Source organism: Trachurus japonicus, chromosome 11 (genome assembly GCF_045865225.1).
Source record: "Trachurus japonicus isolate A0001 chromosome 11, Traja_1.0".
In the NCBI taxonomy this organism is placed as follows: Eukaryota; Metazoa; Chordata; class Actinopteri; order Carangiformes; family Carangidae; genus Trachurus; species Trachurus japonicus.
Window position 1 is genome coordinate 15,858,146 of NC_140917.1, and position 17,264 is coordinate 15,875,409.

The 17,264-nt window shown below is 41.7% G+C and overlaps 2 protein-coding genes across 2 annotated transcripts; one reads left to right on the forward strand and one right to left on the reverse strand.

Annotated features, from left to right (window-relative positions):
- On the forward strand, positions 1-10,688 carry rad21b (RAD21 cohesin complex component b). The gene is made up of 14 exons (XM_085791244.1): positions 1-162; positions 2,453-2,649; positions 3,609-3,738; positions 3,838-3,937; positions 4,388-4,494; positions 5,016-5,225; positions 5,325-5,447; positions 5,555-5,683; positions 5,849-6,072; positions 6,167-6,323; positions 7,000-7,145; positions 9,767-9,988; positions 10,080-10,163; positions 10,354-10,688. The coding sequence occupies exons 2-14, from the start codon at positions 2,506-2,508 to the stop codon at positions 10,543-10,545; spliced, it is 1,968 nt and encodes a 655-aa protein (XP_085647370.1). The 5' UTR covers positions 1-162; positions 2,453-2,505; the 3' UTR covers positions 10,546-10,688.
- A 1,120-nt stretch (positions 10,689-11,808) lies between these two features.
- utp23 (UTP23 small subunit processome component) lies at positions 11,809-16,437 on the reverse strand. Its single transcript, XM_085791245.1, has 3 exons — positions 16,082-16,437; positions 15,439-15,613; positions 11,809-13,079 (listed from the first exon to the last, which is right to left on the reverse strand). The coding sequence occupies exons 1-3, from the start codon at positions 16,267-16,269 to the stop codon at positions 12,684-12,686; spliced, it is 759 nt and encodes a 252-aa protein (XP_085647371.1). The 5' UTR covers positions 16,270-16,437; the 3' UTR covers positions 11,809-12,683.
- Between the last annotated feature and the right edge of the window lie 827 nt (positions 16,438-17,264).

Sequence of the window (17,264 nt, forward strand, 5' to 3'; positions counted from 1 at the left end):
CACCACTCTCTGCATCCTGCTGCTGAGGTTTTCAAACCATCCAATCTCAGGGACTGTGGAGGAGGGAGACAGGACGCCATCTTGTTTGTTTTAGTCGGAGGAGGAGGAGGAGGAGGAGGAGGAGGAAGAACAGCAGCAGCAGCAGCCGGAGAAGGCGACCCGGTGAGTCATTTATCTACGATGTGACGGCCAGGAAAACAAAATAGGACAATTAAAATGAAAATATTTAAGTCGCTTTCTCTCTCTAGATAAATATAAATCTAACAAATGTATACATGCACGTATTTATTAAATCTCAAATGGGAAGCGTCAACGGTTATTGCGGTTTGACGTAGCCTACCTGTAACCGTTTACGGGTTGTGGTCGTCTCCTTTTAATGACATTCCCGTTAATAAAATCGTGTCCATTTCTCGTTAACGATGGACTTTTCCCCTGTGTCTAACGTTACTGATTGATTATGTTTTTTTGCACTGACAAATAACAGTCAAAATATATTTGGTGTAGCAGGTGCTGGCATGATGTAGTGCAGTGCTGCTGCAGGTAGACCGTTTTACCTGAAGGACACATCCCGGCGGTGGATTTGGCTCTTGACGGTTAATATAATTAAATCTGAAACGGATTCTGGTGTGTTTACGCTTTTTGTTACCACACACAGACCCCCCCTGTGTGTTAGGTTACACTGAGATGGAAAATCAGCATCGCAGACAGACAGACAGACAGGGGCGGTTACAAGTTCAACTGAGGTCCGGGGCTGGTGCTGCGTTTAGGTCACCTCGGAATTTAGAGTGGGAATGACGTCACACCCCGATCTGCTACTAAAACATTGTCCATGTCCTCTGTATTCTGACCAACATGTACTCTTTTTCTTTTCTTTTTTTTGTTTGTTTCTCTCCTCTTCTAATTGTTATTGTTGGTATTTTTTTATTACCATCTCGCCTGATTATTACCTCGTTTCATATCTATTTTTTGTCTAAAAACATTATTGTACTCTACATGCTTGTCAATAAAGAAAAAAAAAATTGTCCATGTTGAGACATCTGATTTGTTCATCTTAAGACGACAGTGTGACCTCAACAAAAGCAAACACACAGCTAAACATCTCAGACTGGTTAGCATGTTTACACCAACTAATGTTCTTGACGAAGCAATTGTTTGAATAATACTGTTTCCGGGCCCAAACTGTGCTGTGAAAAAAGCAAAAAAAACCAAAAAAAACAGTGCTGGCTCTCGACTTTCAAACATGCCGCAGTGCTGTGTCCCTCGCTGTTTTAACAGATCAGAGTCCAAAAAGACCTTGCCATTGTCCTTCTATTGCTTGCCTTCTGACGAGAAGGAGAAGAGCAAATGGCTGCAGTTGATAATCCATAACAAAAGAAGAAAAAGTAACGTTAATTACTGTTGCACATAAGGTAGTGTAACAGTAGTTAACATTGCTTTTAACTTAGTTATAAAGTCACGCTAACTATAGCGTCAAAAGTTATGTAACCACGCCAGAAGACGCAACATGTTGCTTTCATGCACTAACTATCACATAGTGTGTTGTTACAACCCTAATAACAATAACTAGCCAAAGGTTTGCAAATTTTCCTGTATTGTTAACATGTCGTAACCATAGGTCGTAACCAGAGCTCAGAGCTTGTGACCTCAGAGGTGAGGGGAATGCAGTATTATCACCAGGGATGGCGTTTAGCTTTCTGAGACATCTCAATGTCTGCAAACAGTGTTTATTCTATTATTCCAGCAGAGCTGTCCTGGGGTGTGTTTATTTTACTTGCTTCATTTTGTTGGCCTGGTTGTGAGAGTATTAAAGTTGGTCACTGGAAACTGTCCCAGCTTTTGCTTCAGTGACAGACACTGAGCAATAACACAACACAGAGCCGCCGTTTTCTGTTCTGTCTGACCATTCAGTGTAAAACTAATTGATTTGTATTGCAGCTATGATCTGGTTTTGGTACCAAAATGATGAACAGTGAAAGATTTGGAGCACAAGCCCCGTAAGCCAGCCCCTGCAATGATCTTCAGTAATCATCACAGTGCAAAAGAGAGTAGAAACTGAGTATAAATACTGGAGCATACTATATTAGGGCAGGAAATTAAAAGGTGAAAATGTAACAAACACCAATCTTTTTACTTCACCTGAACAATGTTGACAGAGCTTGACAAGGACAAAAGAAATTAGGCCTGCAACTATAGTTCCATTTTATTAGTGGTTAATATGCAGATTATTTTCTTGATTAATTAATTGTTTTTGTCTATATTTATCAGAATCATAGCAGCTTTTAAATAAGTCTTAATAAATATATTCAAATCTGTTGTTTCTTCTTCAAAGAGTCTCATCAAAAAGATGAGACAACACCCTGAGTGTGTCCTCCCAGCTCTGTTTCCCTATTGAGAGTTGTGATTTCATACAAACTGTGATGTTTCGCCCCTGTGTGTTGTTTTCTCTCTGCAGGCCAGACTCCCTTCCCCTTCCCCTTTCCCTTGTGGTGAGAAGACGCTGAGACGATGTTTTACGCTCACTTTGTCCTGAGCAAACGTGGGCCGCTGGCCAAAATCTGGCTGGCGGCCCACTGGGACAAGAAGCTGACCAAAGCGCATGTGTTTGAGTGTAATCTGGAGAGCAGCGTTGAGAGCATCATCTCACCCAAGGTAACGCTTCACGGGTTTATGTGTAGTTGGTACTTTTGGGGGTTGATGTTTCAGACTCACACAAAAGTAGTCCCAGAGATCCTGCAGCCTGTTTGGTATTAGCTGCTGATGTTTGATGTAACATTTAGTTTTGAGTCACAAGAACAAAGAAGTCAAATTCAGCAGATCATCAGACTTTTAGGATTGACACCTCACAGATTGATGATTGTGCATCACTGCCAAATTCATCCTTTAGCTTTACACTTGTGTCAGAAAGTGGTGAAATATCCTAAGTGAATTTTACAAATTTGGCAAGTAATTATAATAATCTTAATATAGCAAAACTAAGAAATGGTTGCTGGTGATAGTTGTTGGTTTTTACATCTTATTAAACTTAACATCTTGAGTTTTGTGCCCGCTGGTTAGACTTAAAGACACCATTTTAACTAGGGCTGGGTATCGCTACTGATTTACTGAATCAATTTGATTCCGATTCACAAAGTCCCGATTCGATTCAATATTGATTCATTCAGAGATATTTCAGTTTTAATACCATTTTTTTTGGTTATGAAAGAGATTTTAACAAAACTAAGGCTGCAAATTGTACAAAGATTAAACTCTCTAACCTGGTGCATCATTAAAAATATTAATGCTTACATTAAAAAGCAGTTGCATTAATGCACATTTATTTAATATGACCCACTCCAGAAGTAAACAGTTGTGGGTGATAATCACTATCGCAAATAGCATACATTAAAAGATCGATCTAAGGATTTTATGATTCGTTATCAGATCCCTATCAGAACCCTATAAAGATTGATATGAATCGGAAAATCGATTTTTTTAAACCCAAACCCTAATTCTAACATTGTTTGGGCTTTTGTACCTTGATGTATAGTTTATATAAAACACTGCAGATTGATTTCACTGTATAATAACAGATTTCCCCCTGGACATACCTTTTATCATTACCTTTACAGGTGAAAATGGCTTTACGGACATCGGGGCATCTGCTGCTGGGGGTGGTGAGGATCTACCACAGGAAGGCCAAGTACCTGCTGGCGGACTGTAACGAAGCCTTCATCAAGATCAAGATGGCGTTCAGACCAGGTTTGGGGCGATTCATAACTCTCACCTACTGTATGACTCCCATCAGTTTTTCCTCACCATCACACGCTGTAACCTTCCTCCTACACTGTGGTGTTTCAGGTGTGGTGGATCTTCCAGAGGAGAACAGAGAGGCAGCGTACAACGCCATCACTCTTCCTGAGGAGTTCCATGATTTTGACCAGCCACTACCAGACCTCGAGTGAGTCCTCGAACAGTCTGCATCTGCAGGAGAAAACGAGATAAGAGAGGATGGAGAGGAGAATGGAGATGACAGGGGAAAATATCATAGAAAGACATGCAACAAACACCATGTCCATGTTGTTCATGCTCAGAAACATTTTCAGTTTTCTTTCCAGTATAGAATTACTGTGATGGCTCTTACCCTCACTGTCAAAAGTGTAACTCATTTGAATATTCTGGGAAATGTAGATAAAAAGAGACAAAACATGTGGGCTGACAAGCTCCACAAAACAAATTAACTCCTGGAAAATACTGAAGAAATCAACAAAGTGTGGGTTCAGTTTAGCTGCAGTGCATTTCATCTTTCCCACTTTTCTCCTAAAAATAAAAATAAAATTATATTTGAGCAGAAGAGCTGTGAATATAAGATAAATAGTGTATCGACCGTGCAGCGTGTTTTTATTTCCAGTGACATTGACGTGGCTCAGCAGTTCAACCTGAACCAGAGCAGAGTGGAGGAGATCACCATGAGAGAGGAGGTGGGCAACCTCAACCTGCTGCAGGACAATGACTTCGGTAGGTGTCTTTCTACAGAGCATGTACACTTTTGTTCAGTAATGTATTCTTAAAGAGGACCTAATATGCTCATTTTAGGGGCTTTTAATGTTATATTGAACCCCAGTGGAGCACTATTGGAAGTTTAGATTGATAAAAAAAACTACTTATTGCATACAAGCTGTCTCTGGACTCCTTCCGGCTTCGCTCTGAAACGCTCAGATTCAGGCGACTTGCCATATAGGGACTTCCGCTGAAGTTGTGACGTTACAAAATGAGACTTTAGAAAAAAACTCTCCAAACCTGAGCATTTCCAGCGGCCCAGATCTCCTGAAACTGCCCCCGGGGATTACTTCAACACACGCCTACCTCATTATATGACACTTCCACGAGGTACATGAAATGTTGCTTTTTTGAGATCCACCAGCAGCTTAAACACTCAAGAGTATTTATTTTTCATTGTTAGTTGATAGCATGATGCCCTCAGCTCGCCCACATTCACACATTATGTTCTGTAAGGATACACGTTTTCTGTTGTGCAGCTGACTTTGGGATGGACGACCGGGAGATGATGCGGGAGGAGAGTGCGTTTGAGGTGGACATCATGGGAACGTCGGCCTCCAACCTGCTGCTGGAGGCCGAAGGAGGAACCAACCAGATGGCCGACAAGTCCAACCACCTGGAGTACGACGACCAGTACAAGGACGACTTCGGAGACAACCCCATGGAGAGCAACGAGGGAGGCATGCTGGGTAAGATCCCACGCTTAATCTGTGTGATCATTTTAAGACAGCTGTTTTATAACATGAGAAACAACACAACACACTACCTACATTTATATCTCTGCGTAGTGGACAAGCTGCTGAGTAATGAGGACGGAGGCGGCATCTTCGACGATCCTCCCGCCATCGCAGAGAGCGTGATGATGCCTCAGGACCACGGAGACGATGATGATGATTTTGATGCCCTCTCAGGTCGGTTCCACAAATAACAGCGGCAACAAGTCTTTCATGTGTTGCAACAGCTCCTCGTGTTGAAAACCATCCAGTGTGGTGAGCGGCTGTGTGTTGTGTGTTGTTAGCGGGAGCCCCGGACAGTCCCGACTCAGGCCCAACGGAGCCGCTTCCAGCCATGGCAGACCAGGCAGAACAGACCACTCTGGTTCACAACGAGGAAGAAACGTTCGCTCTGGAGCCCATTGACATAACAGGTGAAGCAGCGGTTCCTCGATCTCTGCACTTTCACATTATGGAAAATTCAGTCTAAATGAAAGTCAAGACTATATACAAATGAAAACTAAAAATATTTTGTTTGTGGAAAGCTCTTTTGGTTTGCGCTGCTAAGTTTTATATCTGTCCCTCTGTGGTTTATGCAGTAAAGGAAACCAAGGCAAAGCGTAAGAGGAAGCTGATTGTGGACAGCGTGAAGGAGCTGGACAGTAAAACCATCCGCGCACAGCTGTCCGACTACTCCGACATTGTCACCACCCTGGACCTGGCGCCTCCCACCAAGAAGCTGATGATGTGGAAGGAGACCGGAGGAGTGGAGAAGCTTTTCTCTCTTCCTGCTCAGCCCCTCTGGAACGCCAGGCTGCTGAAGGTAAAACAGAGGGATGGTTACACACACCTTACAGCGTTAAAAAATATTCTATCTATTTGCCTCTTTAATTTTTTCTCCTTTTTTCTGTTTTTAGATGTTTACAAGGTGTCTGACACCGCTGGTACCAGATGAGCTGAGGAAGAGGAGGAAAGGCGGAGAGGCTGACAGTCTGGATGAGTTCCTCAAAGACCTGGAGAACCCAGAGGTTCCCAGAGAGGAAACCACAGGCCACCAGCAGAGGGACATCATGGGTGAGAATGAATTTTTGTGTTCAGTTGTCAGGGTTCCCACGCGTCCTGGAAAACCTGGAAAATGGTTGACCAATTTTCCAGTCATTGAAAACACACGAAAAGTTAGAAAAAATGTCCTGGAAAAGCTTGAGTTGTCCTGGAAAATTATTATCAGCTACCAGAGCTCTATTTGACTTTTAACTTTCCCAAAGAAGTGCCTAGTGAGAAAACTAGAGACTTTGAGTTGATGGTGTTTCCAGTATCGGACTGCAAGCATGAGGGTTTTCTCTCCCGCATCCGCAGTCTCCTTGTCTCCTCTGCTGAGTGACAGATAGAGGAGCAGCAGAGAGCTGTAGTGGGCGTGGTTTAAAAACAAAAATAACATGTTTGTGTGGTTCTATGATAAATTTGTCAGAATTTCTAAGCATGTAAGAGATTATTTCAGTTAGAGCCATAAACTGCACCTCTTTTAATCAGACTTCTGGGGGTTAGAGTAATAAACATAGAAACAAACTGGTTAAATATACAAAATAAGGTGCAACTGACGAAAAGGACACTTCTCCAAAGAATGAATGGGACGGGGGATGTATTAGTGTACATACGGTAGCAGCTGAAAATGTCCTGGAAAAGTCCTGGAAAATGATTTTGAGAAAAGAGTGGGAGTTTTTCTAGTGTGCGTTATCCACTTGTCTTTCAGACCAGACTATCATGGAGGAGGCCAGTGCACTTCAGACCTCGGCTGTGGAGGGCAGCAGGACGACGCTGGATGAATCAGTCATGCCGCCGCCGTCCTCCCAACGCGGCCTGAAACGTAAAACCCAGGACACGGAGCCGGCTCTGCCCGTGAGTTCACACTGAAGTAGCCTTTGCAGGGGTGCAAACTCATCAGGGGTGAAAAAGGTGACAAGATACCGACCCCCTAGGGGGGTCCGGGGGCATGCTCCCCCGGGGAATTTTTTTTAAAAACTAACTTTAAAAGGTGAATTTACAGTCAATTTTAGCATGAGACTAGGGTCCAGATTTACTCAGGTTTGCACAGCTTTTGCTCCTGTTAAACCTGCACAATCTGTCTCTCTGTGTTTGGTTTTGAAATATGTGAAGGGGGTCTTCAGCCTATGCAGGTTTAGCATGAGCAAAAGCTGTGCAAAACTTGGGAGAATCTGTCCCTTGATGTCCATCAGATGAACCTTGCAAACCTTGCCTTCAAACTAAATAAAATTTAATACAGACTGATTGGTTCATTGTGAAACATTTATTTATTGATGTAAATGTGTTTTCTGTACGTAGGCTATGCTCCGAGGCAGCGCTGCTCTTTCTGTCCAATAACACACATGAAGCTTAAAAATGCCATAGGCTACATAAAACATATTAAGCGGCAATATGTATTTAAAAGATGTTCAAGCAAACGGTTCGGTTCACGGTTTTGTGGTCATGGTTTTCGGTTTGGTTTCGTATACTTTGATCGTTGGGAAAATCAATCATGTCTTGTATATTCAGGTTAAAACTGAAAGAATGAGGCAGTCTGACATCTGACAGATCATTGTGACAGTCTGAGGTTAAAAGTAGGTGAGATTCTGGCGGCAAGGGAGGAGACATTGATAGTTCCAACATGTTTTAATTTATTGGGCAAATAAAGTTATCTAACAAATGCTAAGAACAATTAGATATTCACTGAAATATATAACCTATATTTACTAATTGTGGTTCTTACAAAAATTATATCTTATAAAATATAAAAGCTAAAATGTCTAAGCTCTGCCCCTTTAAAGGTGTACAGAAAAGAAAATTGAATTTGAGCCCACTCTGGGTCATAAAATTAGTGTAATAACTCATCTATCAGACGATGTAGGCCAAACTTTGTGCAAAATTCTATTTTTGAGTAAATCCGTGATGAAAGTGTGTATTTTAGTGTAGTTTTTTTTTTCGTATTGGATAATGCAGGCGCACGGATTATACGTCAGCCTGTACACGATTCACTAGCCACTGATATTGGATCCGTCATCCGTCATTCAAACGTCTGAGACACGCACACACACACGGAGCTCGGGCTCGCCCCAAACTTTGAATATCCCGCCCGCTCGATAACGACCAATCAAATTCGTTTTCCTTACTCGGGTAAACCAAGGGGGCAGTTGTCGGTCTGAGAAGTGAAGCTCACTTCCGCGTTCAAAAAGCTGCAATCCCCTGGGCTGTCGCTGGGGGCTGGCTCCAGAAGGGAGCAACTCCAATTGAGCCCCATGTTAAAATAGCCGATTTTACAGCTTTAAAAAACATATTTACAGCCTGGTACATTTCATTTTTTTGGTCTCAACCGATAGTTTCTACCCCCGCACACACTCTGAGGGGGGTGAATTTTTTTAAAACTCTACCGTTTTACTGTTATTAGGTTTAAAGTTCTGGCCAATTAGGGCGCAGAACCGTTGAGTGACAGGTCCGGCGACCGCTGCTACGAGGCCAGTGGGCGGGCTCTCGGCCGGCCAACGGCCGCACCACTCCAAATATGGCAAGTAGAATCCAACATGGCGCGGTTCAAACCCCCGTAGTAGCGGCACAAAACAGACTCCCCCAAACCAATGGGTGACGTCACGGACGCTACGTCCATTCTTTTTACAGTCTATGGGGTAAACTCGTGTTGCAGCTCGTGACAACTCGGCGCGACAAACGGGACAAACGGCCATTTCTGTACACCTTTAATTAGTGCATACAAAATAATTTAACTTTAGCCTACTACTTTTACAGCCACATTATTTACCAGCAACATAAAGTGAAACAGAGGCAGAGGGTCCTGCCACAGTCAGTCAACCTCCTCCTCCTCCTCCTCCTCCTCCTCCTGCTGCTGCTGCACAGGTCGCTCTGGAGCTAGTCTCGCTCGCCAGACCCTCCTCCAGAGAAGAGGGAGACACTGGAGCTAATAAAAGCTAAACGCGCTAATCGCTAATTGGCCGCGATCGCGATCATCACACACACGCGGTCCCATACAGCAGAGCAGACCTATACAATGCTGCTGGAACATCTTCTTGCTCCGACTCTTTCACTCGCCATGCTCACAAAGTCGCGTTAGTTAGTCTGTATTAAAAGTGAAGCTTCAGGTGTGTATTGCTGGACAGAAGCAGCGCTGCCACCACTCGTTGTCATCCAGATAAGGTGCATGCGCCTTAAAGAGACAGGTGCATTGGCTCGGCTCGGCTCGCCGGCCCCCCCCCCTCTCAATTTTTTTTTTATTGCGGATTTACACGAATCACACAAATGACCAATTTGGGATCCAAAACGGCGAATTTCGCCGAAAGGTGACGAGTTTGCACCCCTGCTTTGAAGTGAAGACGACGTTACACGCCACCCATCCTTACAGCTATAAGACTATTCCACAACTGATATCTCCCTGTACTGAATGTCCTCTAACTTTAGTAACTCTATTTAGTCACAACAACTCTCCCTCCCTCTGTGTCTCACTTACACTCCTCTAGATGGGAGCTCTGGATCAGCAGCAGCAACAGCAACAGCAGCAGCAGCAGCAGCAGCAGCAGCAGCAGCAGGGGTCCAGGGCCTGTAATGTGTCTCAGCAGCTGGAGACATCGTCTAATGTGGAGTTGCCGCCTGAGGAAACCACCACTAACATCAGCCAGATGATAGAGTTGGACCTCGCCGATAAAGACAAGAAAAAGAACGATGACGACTCTGATGAAGAGGTGGCTTTGTTTGTCCCTTGACTTATTTAATGAATACACTCACTGTATCCAGGATTTTATCAGTATTTACTTGGTGTTTTTCCTGTGTCAGGAGGAGGAGGCGCAGGGAGGAGACCAGGACCAGGAGGAGAGGAGGTGGAACAAGAGAACCCAGCAGATGCTTCATGGCCTACAGGTGTGTATATGTTGACTTCTTTGAAAAGGCAGAAGATAATGATAATAATACAGCAGTTAATATTATTCAAAAGTAGAGACCACTGCCCTCTGAGTACATGTAGCAAAGTTCACTACTGACATATTTGAAATGATCGAGACTCCAAGTACTTGAGCCTTTCCTTCCCCTCTCTCTCTCTCTCTCACGTCAGAGGGTGATGGCCAAAACAGGCGCCCAGTCGGTCAGCCTGCTGGACCTGTGCAGGAACAACAACAGGAAGCAGGCGGCAGCGAAGTTCTACAGCTTCCTGGTCCTGAAGAAGCAGCAGGCGGTGGAGCTGGTCCAGGAGGAGCCGTACAGCGACATCATCGCCACACCCGGACCGCGCTTCCACATCATCTAGGAAAAAATAACATTCTGCCGCATCCTCCTTACATTTGGTCAACACAGCACTGAGTTCTGACATGTTTTATTCATTTATTTGAATTTATTGACTTTGTTTTTTAGTACAATGTTGGAGTTTAATGAGTATGTTTGTTTGTTTGTTTTTTAAATCTTCTGTTTGCAATAAGTTGCTGTCAAGCAGTGATGGGAGCAAATAGGGCTGAATAACATGGTTGAACCATTAAGAGATTTATTGCGTGACAAATCCCATGAGATGAAAAAGAGGATTGCAACTTCAAACAATGGACTATTTTCTTTTTATTATTATTTACTAATGAATTTATATTTATTATGTCTTAATAGTATTAATATTCACTGTAAATTCTACTCTATTTGCTCATTGTTTGAAGTTGCTTTATACTGTTTTTCAAACAGATGTCACCAACTGTGATAAGCACTACATCCCACATGAAGCTGCTGTGTTGCACTGGTGTGGCACCAAATTTAAAGAGTGGTATGTGAAGAAATGTTTACAGTGGAAGACAACTGTGTGTTTACACAGCGGCAAACCAATCAGCCATGTTACTTGCAGGCTCATCTCTCCCACTACTGCTGGGAACAAAAAAAATGTATCTCATCTGGAGGTTCTCATTTAAGCAGCTAAAAGGAGCATGCACTATTATCCAGTTTTCTACAGTACAATTCAGCAGTTGACAGTAGTGATTTGCAGACTCAAACCAGGAATGCAATTGTTCAACATCTGTAGCCTAGCACTTTAAAAACAGTAGTTTTTGCAAATGCTTTGCTTGCATCAGACTGTTTACGCCTTGCAACAAAACTGCAGTCGTGTCCCAATTCTGTACAACGCACTTAATTCTGAGCCCGAAGTGTTTTCAGGAAATGGAGAGGCTTCTCACAGCTGGAAATCTAATTTAAATCCAGTTGTAGATGATGATTAAACAGCTCTACAAAACCCTAAAAAGCATAAAAGCTACTAACACTGGATAATGGAGAATCAGCAGTGTCAGTCTGGGTCAGTATGAATCACTTCCTGTTTGGATTAAAACAGTTAAGATCATTTCCTAACTACAAAAAAACTCCTGGGTGAGTTCATAGTGTGTGGTATTGAATTAGGACTCGATGTCTAGAGTTTTAACCTGTAGACAACGTCAGTGATCTGCCATATGTGCATGTTCTGTCCTGTTATATTTCAGTAGAGTTAAACTGCTCCAGAGACTTTTTATCGCTGTCTTGCTCTTTAAATCTTAAAAAATGACTTGAATTTATCCAATGTCCCTTTTATATATATTGATAATCATTTAGTTACTGGGTGACATACAGTAATATATTGTCTTGATAATGAAGACTATTCAGCTGTTGTGGTGTGAGAATGTTCCACAGTAACATTTGACAGTGTAAATCAAATACATACTCTGGTCAATGTTTATTTAATGTTATACTGTATCACAGTTATAGAGAATGAATTGTTTTTGTATTTAAAAAGTAGATTTTTAATCTAAAGAATGACTTGGAAACCTCAGACATGATCAAAGAAAGTCTGAACGGACACATGTTGGATGTGCGTCATTGTTTTGGACTCTAAACTCATACATACGACAGAAATACTCCAGAATGAATCAAGCAGAAAACATTTTTAAAATTACATAACGTGCAGTATAAACAAGTAATCGTGACCACACCTCTTCCTTGTGCTTCTGCAAAGACTGCTAAATGCGTTGTTTTTGATATCCCCATCGATATAAACTGTTTATTATCATGTAACGTCTGAGTGCATCTTATACTTTAAACTACGTGCCTGTAAACCTGCTTTTTTTTATTTTGTATAAAAGCCGAGACAAATCCTCTCAATCTCAATCTCAAAAAAATAAAATATCGCTCTGTTTCTGAACAGTCTCAGTTTCATGCCTGTGAAGCCCTGAGTCCTGGAAACTGTTGCAAAGACTTTTCAAAATAAAACAAATACCATAAACAGTATTTTTATAATGTTTTTTTCCTCTTCTTTTTTTGTAACAAACATTAATGTGGAAAGTCTGATGAATTTAGATTGGAGTTATATTAAGCATGAACATCTCTGTCATCTTCATATAATAGGTAAAGGAAGAAACAACATGGCTGAGTCTCTGTCTTCCTGCATCGTTATGTGTTTGTACCAGAAGGAGCCGAGTCCGTCTTTCTTTTCTTGTGTCGACTTCTCTTGGCCTTCTCCCCCTGCTCCCCCGACGGCTTCTTCAGCGGTGGCGTCGGCCCTCCTTTCTTCTTCTTCTTCTGGAGGCAGCTCAGAGGGTTGGGGTTGTTCTGTTTCCTCTTCCTCTTCTTCCCTCTCCTCTCTCCGTCCTTCGGGCTGACTCGCTGCTCCTGCTTCAGGCTGCGGATGCTCTGCTGCAGCGCCGGGCTCACCACCTGGCCCAGCTGGACGGCCTGGACGTGGTTGAGCGACGCCTGGCTGGGTTTGTCCAGCACGATGGTGTTGAGGATGATGTAGAGCAGAGGAACCCCCGGGATCTTCTTCAGGCCTGTGGTCACCGTGAAGTCCTGGAGATCAAACACAAACAGAGCCGCAACAATTAAAGGGATAGTTCACCCTAGAATGATATTTCGCTCATTATCTACTCACCCTCATGTTGACTAAGGGCTGGAAGAATTTTCAGAGTCCACCGTCCCTTCTCTGAGTTACAGGGGGTCTTGGTGTAGCAGTGCATTTCAATGCAACGGTTGCAAAGGGACACCAGAGCTCTTCGTAAAAAAACACACACATAAAACATCCAAATACCTCCATGATGCTCGTATGTAATGTCCGTCTTGTGCTGAAGCCCCAAATTGCGTAATTGTCCCGAAAAAAAATTAAATAAGTCCACATTCCAAGCATGTTTGTAGCATTAGCTCCTAGTGTCTGTTGTCCGGCTCTCCCGCTGCCAGCGCGCATGCGCAAGGTTTGCCGTAGCTGCTTCGTCCTGTTGCCTGAGTTCCTCCTCTGTCCATTCTGGCTCGTACAAATACGGCTCAGCAAAGAAATGCAGCTCGTCCTCGACATCAAAATCTTCAGCCATGGCTAAAATATGTTTTAAGAGGCCAAAATTGCACGAAAAAGTGTTGTCCCGGTGCAAGGCAGGCTATTACGGACTGCTTCTAGTCCTTCGCCGGGGTAAACAAGGAAGCGAGTCGGTCTCAGTGTGAACCTTGCGCATGCGCGCTGGCAGCGGGAGAGCCGGACAACAGATACTAGGAGCTAATGCTACAAACATGCTTGGAATGTGGACTTATTTAATTTTTTTCGGGACAATTACGCAATTTGGGGCTTCAGCACAAGACGGACATTATATACGAGCATCATGGAGGTATTTGGATGTTTTTTTGTGTGTGTTTTTTTACGAAGAGCTCTGGTGTCCCTTTGCAACCGTTGCATTGAAATGCACTGCTACACCAAGACCCCCTGTAACTCAGAGAAGGGACGGTGGACTCTGAAAATTCTTCCAGCCCTTAGTCAACATGAGGGTGAGTAGATAATGAGCGAAATATCATTCTAGGGTGAACTATCCCTTTAATCGATTATTCTAACAATAATCGTTTATTAAATTAATCGTCAGCTCGAATCAAATAATCGGTTTGGGTAGTTTTTTAAGGAAAAAAGTCAAAATTCTCTGATTTCAGCTTCTTAAAGGGACTACGAAGACTTTTGGACAAAGTGTTTTCACACTACATTTCCCATGAGCCTCCGCGCGCATGGTGAAATTCTTGGACCGGCGCAAGACGGACAAAAGCGAAAGCATTTACCAAGAATGTTTTCATTAATAAATTAAAAATTAATGACCAAAGCATGGAAATAATCAAATACACCAAAATTAAGAGCATGGGTAGCAACAACGGAACAATGTCTAGAGATGGAAAGATTAACTTTTATAAATGGGGAACAAATACATATTTGGAATAAGTTATACTGTAAAGAAAGGCTGATAAAAACAGTGGAAATATTCAATCAAATTAAGGAGATGAACTAAATGGTCCCCACCCCAACACTGATGCTCACATACACAGATACATGAACACGCATACATGCACCACCGCTTATTTTCCCATTAGTTGATTTTAGTTTATTCTATTATATTATTATTAACTTACTTATTTATCCTTTTTTTTTGTTTGTTCGTTTCCTATCTTTGATATCCTCATTTGGGAAGTACCAGTTTGCATATATGTTTGTCTGTTTAGCCTATTTTATTGTTTGTTATTTACTTTGGAATATACACTTGGAAAAAAGAAAGAAAAAAAATGCAAGGTACAATTAAGAAAATGAAATGATTATGACTATGTTTGTGAAGGTGAGAAACCTTGCAATAAAGTAAAAAAAAAAGAAGAATGTTTTCATTAATCAAGAACGAAAGTTGCCCTAATTCACCTAAACTTGCAAATTCCTAGTTATTATGAATAAAATGATTAAAAACAGACAGGACAAATATCTTTCTTGATAATGCACCTGCATGGAATATTTTTTACCATCAATACAGCTGTTTAAAAGTATCTGACATTGTTTTATTTGATTGTAACCGTTTTTAACTCCACTAAGTCTTATCCATTTTTACTCATTGTTCTCTTTTATTCATTTCTTGTTTTTACCTAATATTGTTTTATGTTTTGCTGTGTTGCTGTTTTCTCGACACCAATGTAAATGAGAACTCCTCAGTGGTCTCTCAAGGTAAAATAAAGGTTTGATTATAGAGGGCCCAGGGATTTATTTCAATTTAAATCTCTTCCACGTGTTGTAATTCAAAGGTTAAAAAGAAAAGATACGATTTAGGATGTTCCCTTTTCTCCATTTTCACTCACCTCAATCTACACTGACTATGACTTAAAAATCTGCTGTGTGTGTGTGTGTGTTTGGACCTCTTCTTCTTACCTGTGTAGCTACATAGTAGTGGTGTGGGTTTGTGTCTCCCAGCATGGACAGCAGACACTCTGAGGCCGGGACTGGGCTCTTGAAATGTGCACACCTCCTGACCTGAAACCTCTGCAGGATGATTTTGGCTCCATACAACTCTTTCCCCAGAGTCTCCAGCTCTTTCAGTGCACAGCTGGGACACACACACACACACACACACACACACACACACACACACACACACACACACACACACAGGTAAATAACTAAGTTTTATTTATTAAATGTGATGGGACAGATAAATAAATAAAACTGCATGAACACCAGTTTTCTCATAAACTGGGCTACCTTCTCTATACCGACACATGTTTTGTTCTTTCTAAATTTCTAAAATTAGTTGATGGAAACTGTTGATGTAAGAAGGGTATAGGCAAAATAAGCTGAATCTTCAGCCTACACCTTTTTGGTCAAGGTACATTTTTTTTGTTCTGGATTTAATGTTATAGTTTAAGGGGAAAAAAAGAAATGAATTGCTGTGTGTTGTTTATTTAAATGTTTAAATCGGATATTGTTGTCTATCGATGTGTGCACTTGATTCTACTACAAGAACGAAATGAACTCACTAAACTCAAAAAACAAAAAACATCATGTAGCCACTCACTTTGTGGTGCACAGCTGCACTTCACCCATCAGGTATTTGGGGATCTGCTCTTTGATTTGGATCTTGTTTTTCAGAGCCGCTTGACAGAAAGTCCCATCGATGAGGATCTGGAAAGGTTGCCTGAAGTTGAAGTTGTATTTGTAGAAGCTGGTGTTTTTCTTGGCTTGTTTCTGTCTCTTGATCTTCATGGTGGCTGGTCGGAGGGTGGAGTAAAAACACAAACCCGCTGTAGGTAATAATTATGTCCTCTTTCGTTAATAAATCGAAAAGATTTAGACGATTTTCGTCCACATTTCACTACCGACGGATTCAGCGTGGGTCGATGTATGGTACACACATACTTGCGGTGTTTCTTTCTAATGGCTCCGACCTGAAACCAACTAGGACACGAGGGTTCCGGCTGTAAGAAGAAAATGTCCCACTAGTTAGAGCAATTTAGCAGGATACTCTGACCATCTGTGAAAAAATTTATTACCACTAGCTTTCTTTACCATTGTGTTCCTGTAGGTGTCTAGTAACAGCTCTCAATTTATTTATTTCCAAATCCATTGGGAAAATTCTGGAGAGTCAATCAAAGTTAAGGTGCCCAGAGGGCTCGGGTGAAAAAAAAGAAAAAAAATGAAAATTCTAATTTAAGCTTGTGAGATGTCTAACTAGGGGTTTTAAGGGGTGCTGAGTTCATTTCAACCATTAGTTTTGAGTAAAAATGTTTCCCTGACCATATATTATTGGTATATTTGAGTTATAGTGTATGGCAAAGGGTATAGTAAAAGTCATTGTTGAACAGATTCTAGCCTATTCTAAATCTAAAGATTCCATTCTAAAAATAAATAAATAAATAAAATGAAAATAAAAAAGAAGAAAGAAATACAAAATACTTCAGAAGAGTACACTAGTTAGAAAAAAAAAACACAAATAGTGGGAACATACCGCACACTAGACTGGGTTATGAGGATCTTTAGTTTATTTCAGAGCAACGCGTTACGCTTGTGGCTTCTTCAGGCTCATGCTGAGACCAGGAAGTCAGGGGATTTTTAAAGGAAATGGTACTCAAGCAATTTACATAAGTAATTGAACAAGGTGAAAACATATTTAACAATCAAACATCAATGGCTGGGGAGTACCATAGAAATGGATAAAACATATATTTAAGTGCATTCAGCAGCTTTACAGCAAATTTGAG

Bases quoted from the DNA above. Each gene is read 5' to 3' on its own strand.
- rad21b (XM_085791244.1), top strand. From the start codon at position 2,506: ATGTTTTACGCTCACTTTGTCCTGAGCAAACGTGGGCCGCTGGCCAAA. The intron at 2,650-3,608 runs GTAACGCTTCAC...TTACCTTTACAG, and splicing joins AGAGCATCATCTCACCCAAG to GTGAAAATGGCTTTACGGAC. The intron at 6,073-6,166 runs GTAAAACAGAGG...TTCTGTTTTTAG, and splicing joins GGAACGCCAGGCTGCTGAAG to ATGTTTACAAGGTGTCTGAC.
- utp23 (XM_085791245.1), bottom strand. From the start codon at position 16,269: ATGAAGATCAAGAGACAGAAACAAGCCAAGAAAAACACCAGCTTCTAC. The intron at 15,614-16,081 runs GTGAGTGGCTAC...TGTGTGTCCCAG, and splicing joins GTGCAGCTGTGCACCACAAA to CTGTGCACTGAAAGAGCTGG. The intron at 13,080-15,438 runs GTAAGAAGAAGA...TTTGATCTCCAG, and splicing joins ACTACTATGTAGCTACACAG to GACTTCACGGTGACCACAGG.